Source organism: Arvicanthis niloticus, chromosome 1 (assembly GCF_011762505.2).
Source record: "Arvicanthis niloticus isolate mArvNil1 chromosome 1, mArvNil1.pat.X, whole genome shotgun sequence".
Lineage (NCBI taxonomy): Eukaryota > Metazoa > Chordata > Mammalia > Rodentia > Muridae > Arvicanthis > Arvicanthis niloticus.
The window spans coordinates 89,447,527-89,458,336 of record NC_047658.1 but is presented as its reverse complement, the minus strand read 5'-3'; the positions used below and the strand labels follow the sequence as shown (position 1 = coordinate 89,458,336).

Sequence of the window (10,810 nt, the reverse complement as noted above, 5' to 3'; positions counted from 1 at the left end):
CCGGTCAGTCCCTCCCACAATCCTTCTCCCATCCCCTTCTCCTCCTCTGAGAGGATGAGGACTCCCTGGGTATCCCCCTATTCTGGCACTTCAAGTCTCTGCGAGGGTAGGCGCTTCCTCTCCCACTGACGGTCAACAATATATTTCAGAACTCTGGGAGAAGAAACAAGTTGGTCTCTTTTTTGAGTCAGTGACAGTGTTTACGGTTAGATGGCATTTGTGCAGTTGCACCAACAGTAGCCCATGCGGTTCAAACGGAGTGGGTGCAGCGCGGCTGGGAGCCGCCAGGGTCCGCCAGCGCCCGCGGAGCCCTCCAGCGCCGCTCTGTACGTCGCTGGCGTACGGCGCTAGCAGCGGCTTCGGCGGGAGGCTGCGGCGCAGTGCATCCTGGGTTGGCGTAGCCATGGCGTCTCGTGTCCTTTGCGCCTGTGTCCGCCGCCTGCCCGCGGCCTTCACGCCGCTGCCCCGGCTTCCCACGTTGGCCTTGGCCCGGCCGCTCAGCACCACTCTCTGCCCTGAGGGAATCCGGAGGAGACCCGGGACTCTGCAGCCCGCCTTGGCGCTCGCGCAGGTGACTCGCGGTGACTTTGCCGGTGCTAGTCAGGGGTCAGGGCCCTGGGCGGTCCGCGTTGGGGGAGGGGCTCCAGCCAGATGCACAGAACCCGCAGGGGTGATGGGGTACGCGGCTAGTCCCATTGCCTGACGGGGTTTTTTGGTTGACCCCTGTCGCGAAGCTGAGTGTCTTATGATTAGAGCACAGGACTTCGACCAAGTCTTGCAGAACAACAAAATTGGACGCCAGCTCTTATCCTTGCGGAGTGGCAATGAAGTTTAGTTGAGAGCACCTACTGCAGTTGTCAGTTGTGATAATGGCAATTACTGTGGTCACTTCCTAGGGAAGTGCACAAGAGGAAAGCCACTTGCCTACAATAGCCCCCTCCAGAGTATTCAAGGTTCCTAGAGTTCTATCGTAATTTTTCCCTTGTGGCATCTTTTGTCTGGAAGTAAGGATAGGAAACAAGTCCTATGTAGCTTGCATATTTGATGAAACCAGTGTGAGGCTTAAACTCTGTGACGTCACTTTCAACCCTAGATGCCCAACAGAGGACCTTAGCTAGCCCTCTTCCCTCTCCCCTTCTGACTTACTCTGCCTGGCATGGCGTTTTAAGTTCTCAGTGTGCATGCAAGATTCGGAACTACTATAGGATAGACTTTGGGCCAAGTTGAAAAACCCTTTTTCGTACTCAGTGAGCTTCCTGCAGTAGTGGTTTAAGTCACACCTGCATGCTACAAGAAGAACTAAGGATCTACATCCAGTGTTGAGATTCACTGACAATGTAATAGATAGGCAGGCCATTGTCCCGTTGGCCATATCAAAAGGTTGTCATTATAAAAGTGTTACAAAGGCAGTAAACTTGCTGTGCCTTGGATCTAGAGAACAATTTCAAGTTAAGCTAAAATGTGATGTTCTTAACAACACTGCTTCTCAAACTTAAGTTGTGCACACAGATCATTCAATAGGTCTATAAAGTATTTTCGTGGGCTTTCTAGATGGGGTCCTTGGACCAGGCTTTGAACAGGCGGTGTTCTTTCTGCTTGCTTTATACAGATAGTAGAGGTACTGCTTTATGCTTACAGAATGGTTTTGATTAAGTTCATTCACAGATGTGGAGACGCAGTTTGTTTGCAAACTATTTTAGGTTTGTTATTGGACTATAGATGTCCTCTGCACAATCAGAAAACAAACACAATCAGAAACAAAGCGAGGTTTGTTAAAGAAATAAGAAACCTTTTCCCTGAATCACCCAGCTTAGATGAGTGAAATAAGTTGACTTGGAAGTTTCCAGAAAATGGAGAGAGAGAGTAGAATAAGGAAAGTTTTGAAGAGGCAAGGATTTATTTCAAATAGCTGTTTGAGATGCTTCAAGAGGTTTGCTGTGGGCAAGTGACAGCTTTAAAGCTTTTTCCATAAAGAGGACAGAGGGGAGCAAGATGGACTCTAATGGAAACTCATCAGTATCAGGTCAGCCTAGTCACTGAACACAGTGCCATCTTTGGTACTTAGAGATGATTTATGTCACATGCGAGTCTGGGGAAGAACACTACTGAGACGACCCATTTTGATCACAGCGAAGGTGCTTTTCTAACAGTAGGCATCTGGCAGAAGGAGGCGGTTTAGCTCGTCCAAGAGGTAAAGCAGAGGAACTTGGGGCAGGATACCTAACCATTCTGTGTCAGTTTCTTTGTAAAAAGCTGTGTAAAGTGCTTAATATAACCATAGTTACTCTTTGGGCATATACCTGGCCCTGTAGGACCATAACAGTGATGCCTGGTGAGCTACTGACATCTAGCAGTGTACATGGGTAACTGCATACCAGTGGACACTCCCAGCCACTTTCTTTTCTCATGGCCTGTTCTCAACACTATTTCTCCTTCTCTTCCATGTTAATTCCACTTCATACCAGCCCTGTGTTTTCTGTGTTGGTTGTCTTTGAGACAGTCTCACCTTATCTCAGGCTGGCCTTGGAACTCAGGTTGGTGAGAATATGTTACTCTGCCTCACCCTCCCAAATACTAGGACTGCAGCCCTGAACCACCGTTAAATCTGCTTGGATGTTCTTTTCCTTACAGTCTGGAAATTGAACCTGGGGCCTCACTCATGCTAGACAAGCCCTCAACCCCAGACCCGTAATAGTTTCTAATCTCTTTTCAACTCCTCCTTAATATGCACACGAGATATGTTAGATCCTCCTACCTCAGACTTTTCTGTCATTCTCACTATTAACGTATTTCTCCCTCCTTTTCCTATTCCTGTCTGCTTCATCTTACCTGTGACCTCTTTAGGTCATTATAATGAGTAGGACTGGTGGTATATCCTTATCAAAGGCCTCTGATACACAGTATAAAGGAAACAATGGATTAAGACACAAAAAAGTACCCTGCCTTATTCAGAAATCATCTAGACTGTCTCTTCATCTAATCTCTCTAATTTGCTGATTAAATAAGTATGCTAAAAAGTAAGTATATTTTAATAAAGATGTGCACATTGGTTCAGTTTTACATACGTCCTTGCTATACGTAGTCAGGCTTGCCTGGACTCTGGATGTTCCTACCTCAGCCTCACAAGTGTCAGGGTTACATCATTTGACATTCCAGCAGCTCGTTTTTCATAGACACACTCAGGGACATGAGTGCCAACAAGCAAACCCAGCTCTTTCTCTCTCACATTTGTTTAGTGTGAGCATGTGTGTGAGGGTGAGAGGATGACTGGAGGGAGTCTGTTTTTGGCAAGTACCTTTACCCTCTGATCCATACTGCTGTCCTTTCCCCACTTCTTCAGTTGTTGAACCCAGGGCTTCAGACATGCTAAGCAAAGTGCTCTACAACTCTATCCCTGCCCCTCTTTACTCTGAAACAGGTTATCACTAAATTGTTCAGCTTGGCTTTCAACTTGTTTCTTCTGCCTCCCCTCCCAAATATCTGGGATTAAAAGCCCAGCAGCAGGCTAATTTTCTATGGAACAGGCTTGGCTGCAAACTAAGAACTTAAAACCCACTGCCAGGCAGACAGTGCTCCTCCATACTTGGTAGGTGAAATCTAGTCAAGGCTGCAGTACCCAACTGAGAATAAAGCAGAAAACAGTTGGATCTTATCATAAGAACACTCAAAAAGGTTCATATGTCCGTCCGGTGGCTATAAGGGCATTCCCACCTGCCAGAGAAATAGATGGGGCTGTGAGGCTTAGGGGTGGTGGCTGGTTTCATTTATTCCAAACAGAGTCTAGTTACCATCAGAACCAAATTAGACCTTCTGTATACCATCACAGCTGTTAGGGTGGGTTCTTTTGTCTCATGTCTGTGGTAGCAGTGCACTGAAGAGGCTGTGGCATGCTAAATTTGCTATGAGGAACTTAAGCATTTCTTTGATGCTTTTATGTTAGTGACAGTCTTACTGAACAAGATGATGTCCAAAGCAGAGGGACCAGTCCTGATTTTGAGGACAAGCGACAACCATTTTGAAGCTAGAGTTTCTCAGTTGACCCAGCCCTATGATCCAGTATTCAGTAATGACTACACTGGAGAATGAGATGGTGTGGTGGGTTCTGTAAAGCTCAGGACACTTTGTGAAAGATACCTGTAGGTGGGCAGTGAGGGGGCTCACCAGGTAAAGGCACCTGCCACCAAACCTGATGACCCTCAGGACTCACATGGGGAAGGGGAGAACTGACACAGCTTGTCCTCTGACCTCCAATCATGTGCTGTGGTACATGTGGATACCTCTCCTAATAAAACATGTTTGTGTAAAATTTTTAAACGATACTAGTAGTCACATGCATTTATGTAAAGACATTTGGGATGGAGTGACAGTCTCTCATCCTGCCTTTGTTCTAGGTGCCTGGACCAGTCACACACTTGTGCCGCCAGTACAGTGACGCACCCCCACTGACGTTAGAGGGAATCAAGGACCGAGTTCTGTATGTCTTGAAACTCTATGATAAGATTGACCCAGAAAAGGTAACTGGTTTTATTTTTTATCTTTCCTTTACTCTGTTGTGTGTGTGTACTTATGCACATGTATACGCATGTCATAGCTCCTTGAGGAAGTCACAGGACAATATGCAGCAGTCAGTTCTCTCCTCTCACCTTGTTTGTCCCAGCAATCGAACTCAGGGGGTCATTAGGATTGGTGGCAAGCTCCTTTACCTGATGAGCCATCTCACCAGTCCATTATTTTTCATTTAGCAAATTTAATCACACAGTATATAAAATTCAAAGGGTCCAAACAATTATTCAATTAAAAGTCTCCCCAGCTTTTGGCCAACTAGTTCCCATACTAGTAGGCTGACATTGTCCTTGTATAAACACTAGCTTCTTGTGTAGTTTTCCAGAGACATACATGGATATGTCAGGCAGCACACAAACATATGTATAGTATATATGTATTTGTCTCATTTACTTTTCTATTACTGTGATTAAACACCAAGAACAAGGCAACTTACAGAAGGAAGAGTTTATTTAGGGCTTACAATTCCACCATGGCAGGAGAATAAGTAGTAGGCAGGCAGGCATGGCACTGTAGAAGTAGCTGGGAGCTTACATCTTGAAGCACAAACAGGAAGCAAAGATTATGTTGGGAATGGAGGAGGCTTTTGATTTCTTGAAGCCTGCCCCCCAACCCCCATGACACCTCCTCCAAGGCTACCCATCCTAATTCTTTCTAAATAGACGCCAACTGGAAACCAAATATTCAAATGTCCAAGACTTATGGGGGTCTTCTCCTTCAAATAACCACAGTATTTATGTTTATCTCCCACTATCTTCCAAAACCACAAGTGTTCTGGAGTTGTAGTTCAGGGGAAAACTATAGCAGGGCCTAATTATAATCAAGAAAAGCCTTCGAAAAACCACAGCTGGTACATATACCAGAACTGTGTTTTGTTTCTTGTTGAAAGGGTTTCATTATCATTATGTAGCCCATGCTGGCCCCAAACAAATGCTCTTAGCCTCATCCTCCTAAAGGATGGGATTATAGAAGTACACTACCACATGAGGTTTATTTCCTTCCTTCCCTCTTTCTGTCTTTCATTTTTGTTTTTTTGGAGACAAGGTTGCTCTGTAACAGCCCTGGCTGTCCTGGAACTCTGTAGACTAAGCTGGCCTCGAACCCAAAGAAATCTGCCTGCCTCTGCCTTCTGGGTGCTGGGATCAAAGGTATGCGTCACTATAGCCCCGATCTTTCTTTTTTAATTTAACCTGTGGAATTTTTTTTTCTTTAGTAACACAAATTTGTGGTGTGTAAGGTAGTTTGTTTTTAGCATAGTTTTTAAAATGATTGTGTGTGCGCGCGTGTGTGTACCTGCCTATGTGTGTGCTGAGGACACAAGAGGTCATCTATTCTGAGGCAAGGTTTCTCAGAACCTGGGACTTCCACTTTCCCTGCTAGGCTGGAAGCCAGCCAGTCCAGTGATCTTTCTCTCTCTGCCCACCCTAGAGCTGAGGATACAGGCTGTATCAAACAGCCAGCTTTGTTACATGGGTGCTAGAATCTGAACTCTGGTCATCAGGATTGTATAGAGACTGCTTTTATTAACTCCTGGGCCATCTCTTCAGGTCTTTACATGTATTTTAAGAATATTTCCTGGTGATCTTCAAGTGTACATTATAAGCAAACAAAATACTGTATTCTCTCATCTGAGGGTGTCATTCCTGTGAAGAGACACCATGATCAAAAGTAAAAGTAACTCTTATAAAAGTAAACATTTAATTGGGGCTGGCTTACAGTTTCAGAGGTTTAGTCCATTATCATCATGGTGGGAAGCATGGCAGCATCCAAGTAGACATGGTGCTGGAGGAGCTGAGAGTTCTACACCTTGCAGCAGCAGACTTGTTTCTCCAGGCAGCCAGCAGGAGGGTCTCCTCCACTGGGTGGAGCTTGAACATAAGGCCTTAAAGCCCACCCCCCACAGTGACACACTTCCTTCAACAAGGACACACTTCCTAACAGTGTCACGCTGTGGGCCAACCATTCAAACGCATGAGTCTATAGAGGCCAAACCTATTCAAACCACTACAGAAGGTACCTGCAATTTATAATAATCTTGGGATTTTTAGTTGTTGAGTGTGTGTTGCTGGGAATGGAACCCTAGGCTTCATGTATACTAGGCAAATGCTCTATACTAAGCTACTGTGTGGCACTGGCTGACCTGGTACTTGCTAGGTAGACCAGGCTGGCCTCAAACTCAAATCTGTGCCTGTGCCTGCCTTTGGAGTGCTTGGATAATAGCTTGCAATTTTGAGGACAAATGGTTCTGTTAGTGAAGTAGCAAGAAAACAAATTCTCTCTGATGTCCTTTAGAACAGTGATCAAAAGATCCAAGTAAAATATGCAGCATGAAGTCCTTCATTTACTTTTGTTAAGTCAACCACCTCAGAATGAAGTGGAACAAGGTAACACATTACACTGTATCCATACCAGCATATGGTAAACACACCATGTTATTTAAAGCTTTGATGGTTATTTAAAATGGTCTGTATGGTGATAAAGTAGCATTCTGTTGTCTTGCCAAGCAAACACTTTCATGGGTTAAATTTTGTTTGGTATTTCTTTCTTGCAGCTCTCAGTAAATTCTCATTTTATGAAGGACCTGGGCTTAGACAGTTTGGACCAAGTGGAAATTATTATGGCCATGGAAGACGAATTTGGTAACATATATACCTTAGCTTTGGGTTTGCATGTTATGAGTCTTTTTTTTTGTTATTTTTTTTTTTTTTGTTATTTTTAAGAAAAGATCCCTCTCTGCAGTCCAGGCCAGATGACCTTAGAAGGTTTAAACTGAAGGAAGTGCTGGAATCTGGATTGGACTCAGCTTTACTTGAAACAGTAACAGCCAATACTTCCCAGTCTTCTTACTGTCAGGTGACTTTAACTATTAGGGACAGCCCAGGCTAGGCAGAATGCATAGTAGAATTAAAGGCCCAGGAAAGCATAGGATCAGGAGCAAAATTCTCACTTCTAGAGATGCTGATGACACTTGAGGCCCCTCATGGTCTATGATGACTTTAGCTAGACAGCAGTAGTAAGCTGTGCTGAGACACACGGCCGAGGTCTGAGTTTCCTGGGATGTTTCCCTTGCCTGCTCCAAGTTGTATCAAGTTCTGTCTGCTGTGCAAACGAGGCTTTACAAAATTCCCAAAATACCTTTGTGGATAGCTGTTCAACTAGGAGCAAAAGACTGTATGCCACCCAACAGAGCAGGCCCTAGTTAAAACTCTTATAGATGATACTAGCAGGAGTGGTGCTGTTGCTGCCAAGGGTTTACAAGAACCAGAGCTGGACTGAGCCCAGACATGTGTGAGCCTGACAAGCAACAGCACCTCTCAAAGTGTTTTCCTACACTGTACAATGTACAATGAGTGTAGGAAAGCCTCAAGATTGGGACTGCTGAGAAATCACATAGAAGGTACTCACTACAGTGTCTGATCCCAAATAAACCATATGGAAACTATCAAAACCCAACTGCATAAAAGGAACACACTATGGCATGGATGACCCTTGAGAACAGAAGTCAGATAAACACATTACCACATGCCGTACACATGTTCCACTGATATCAAGAGGAAGAAAGATGGGGACAGCTGCCCAGGGTTGACCTGCCAACCACACTTGGTTTCCTTTTAGGGATGATGGAAATGTTCAATGACAGTGGTTCTCAACCTTCCTGATTCTGCCACCCTTTAATACAGTTCCTCATGTTGTGACCCCCAACCATGAAATTATGTTGTTACTTTATTAACTGTAATTCTGCTACTGTTATGAATCATAATGTAAATATCTGATATATTTGACTCCAAAAGGTTGAGAGCCATGGTTCTAGGGGAACTATTATTATCTAATTCTTAAGGAATTAGATAATAGCAGTGAACTACTGAGTTGTACACTTGATAAAGGAGTTTTCACATAGGTAGTGGTGGGCACACCTTTAATCCCAGCATTCAGGAGGCAGAGACAGGTGGATCTATCTGAGTTTGAGATCAGCTTGGTCTACAGAGCAAGTTTCAGGACAGCCAGGGTGGTTACACAACCTACCCAAGGATGGGGGAGGGGGGTCTGTTATACTAATTCTTTCTAAAAAACTTAAGATCAACATGATACACATATTTTCTAAAACCTTCCCAGTTCAAAACAAAATGGAATTTAAGATTGCTGAAGATGTTTAACAGAGTTGTGTGTATTGAGAGGATCAGATGCAAGCCAAACCTAGTGGCACAGACTTATAATCAAAGCTACTTCAAATTTCAAGGTCAGTCTGAGGTTCTGACCTAAATTAAAAGTAGCAATGGGAAGAGTAATCATATGCTTTCTGTTCTAAAGGATTTGCTTTTTCTGTACTTATACATTGTTACCAACTTTTTATTTTAGGGTTTGAAATTCCTGATATAGATGCAGAGAAGTTAATGTGTCCACAAGAAATTGTAGATTACATTGCAGATAAGAAGGATGTGTATGAATAAAGTATCAGGTAAATAATCTGACATAAAACCATCTTCTCCTATAGGATCAGTCTTTCTGTAGTTCTCCAATAAAGCAAGACTCATAAAACAAAAGTTGGCAGTGCTTGACTGTCATTAGTTCTGTTATTAGTACCTGGTTATCTGCCATCCAGAGCTCTAAGCCTTGCAGTGGTCTTTTTTTCTTAGACAGGACTCAGCCCTCTTCTTAAAAGTAGTCTTACACAAATACTGCATGTTGTAACCCAGAAAGAAACCTCAGTCCCGCAGGCACCCACCTGCTCAGGTGGCCCAGGATTGCTCACAACTAAGAGGATGGGCTTTAGAGACAGGCGCAAGTTGGCTGTATTGTCAGGCATGCTGTGGGCCTGGTCGTCTTGGATAAGCTGCTGAGCTTTGACTATAAGCCCATGTAATGTGGGAATGATGCTGGCCCTATCATGACTTTGTGAAGGTCAGTTGGGTCACGGATCACCAGCACTGCCTTAGCTAATGTTCATTGTTGGTTCAGCTCTGGTGTTTTGATGCTTGGGATACTTAGTTTCAATGCACTGGACACCTTAAAGATGGCACTCAGAATCAGTGACTGCACACCAAGAGGAAACCCACTTCTCTTGTCATTGCCAGAGCCGCCTTCTTCACTGTGAGGTCTCCAGAGGACACACGATGGCATCGTGGCCGACTGACAGCAGTTCTGTTGGACTTGTATTTAAATTGTCTGCGTGTTTTGCCCTTTAAAAATAAACCTATTACAAAGCTAACATTTAAATCTCAATCTTTAGTTTTTCTTCTTTTGAGACAAGTCTCATTCTAGGCTGAACTCATTTAACACGAGCCTCATATTCAGGGGTCTTCCTGCCAGCATCAGCCTCCCATGAGCTTCAGATCACAGATGTGAACTACCCTGCTTGACCTAATATATTTAATTTTTATTGATGTTGATTATAATTTTTAAGGTCTGTTATTGCTAACTATGTATATCAGAAATACCACCTAAGGCACTATGATGGGTAGCTAGGGAGAATAATAAAAGGCAATGATGGATTTTGTTTGAGAGCATCTCAGTGAAACCTACCTAAGTCATGTAAGAGTTAAAGCCATCCTGGGTGACAGCAAGACCCTGTTTCAAAAGAATTTTTTTTTTTCCAGCAGTGTACCTGAAGTAGGCTTCCCTCTGCCACTCACCTCAGTCCATGGATTCACACTGAAAAACATCTGCTTCACTTGTTCTCCTTCACTGGCTGATGAATCAAATGTTACTGGACTAGTTCCTCCCTAAAGACCCCTTTGCAAAATACTAGGATTGAAGTTTGGGGTAAGGCAGCTGCAGCTCTCCTGAAGGTCAGCTTGGCTTTAAGCACTGCTACTTAGTCACACATCCAGTCTCAGTTCTGCCTCACCTCCTATTTGAGATATGCTCCCTGTAGCCGAGGCTAACCCTTAAACAGTAATCCTACCTCAGTTCTCTGAGTGCTGGGACAATGGGTAGCTATGCTGCCACACCGCTACCCTTGTATTCTCAGCACTGTCTGCCTCTTGGGGTTGATGCAGCTAACATACACATAGCTCACATCTTGAGATTCAATTTGAGAGTCATGCCATAATTGTTCTTTTTTGTTTGTTTGTTTTGTTTTTGTTTTTTGGTTTTTTAAGAGACAGGGTTTCTCTGTGTAGCCCTGGCTGTCCTGGAACTCACTCTGTAGACCAGGCTGGCCTCGAACTCAGAAATCCACCTGCCTCTGCCTCCCAAGTCATAATTGCTCTTCTTTACTGTAGTTTGGAGAAGGGAAGGAGATGGGCTT

At 44.0% G+C, this 10,810-nt stretch overlaps 1 protein-coding gene across 2 annotated transcripts; it reads left to right on the top strand.

The window, feature by feature from the left end:
- Positions 1-353: 353 nt before the first annotated feature.
- On the top strand, positions 354-9,769 carry Ndufab1 (NADH:ubiquinone oxidoreductase subunit AB1). 2 transcript variants are annotated; one of them, XM_034487374.2, is made up of 5 exons: positions 354-571; positions 4,392-4,514; positions 7,115-7,202; positions 8,920-9,019; positions 9,636-9,769. In XM_034487374.2, exons 1-4 carry the CDS (start codon positions 404-406, stop codon positions 9,009-9,011), a joined length of 471 nt encoding a protein of 156 aa, XP_034343265.1. In that variant the 5' UTR covers positions 354-403; the 3' UTR covers positions 9,012-9,019; positions 9,636-9,769. The 2 variants fall into 2 exon arrangements, with proteins under 2 accessions (XP_034343265.1, XP_076798256.1); XM_076942141.1 differs by having other exon boundaries at positions 9,520-9,769.
- Positions 9,770-10,810: the final 1,041 nt, after the last annotated feature.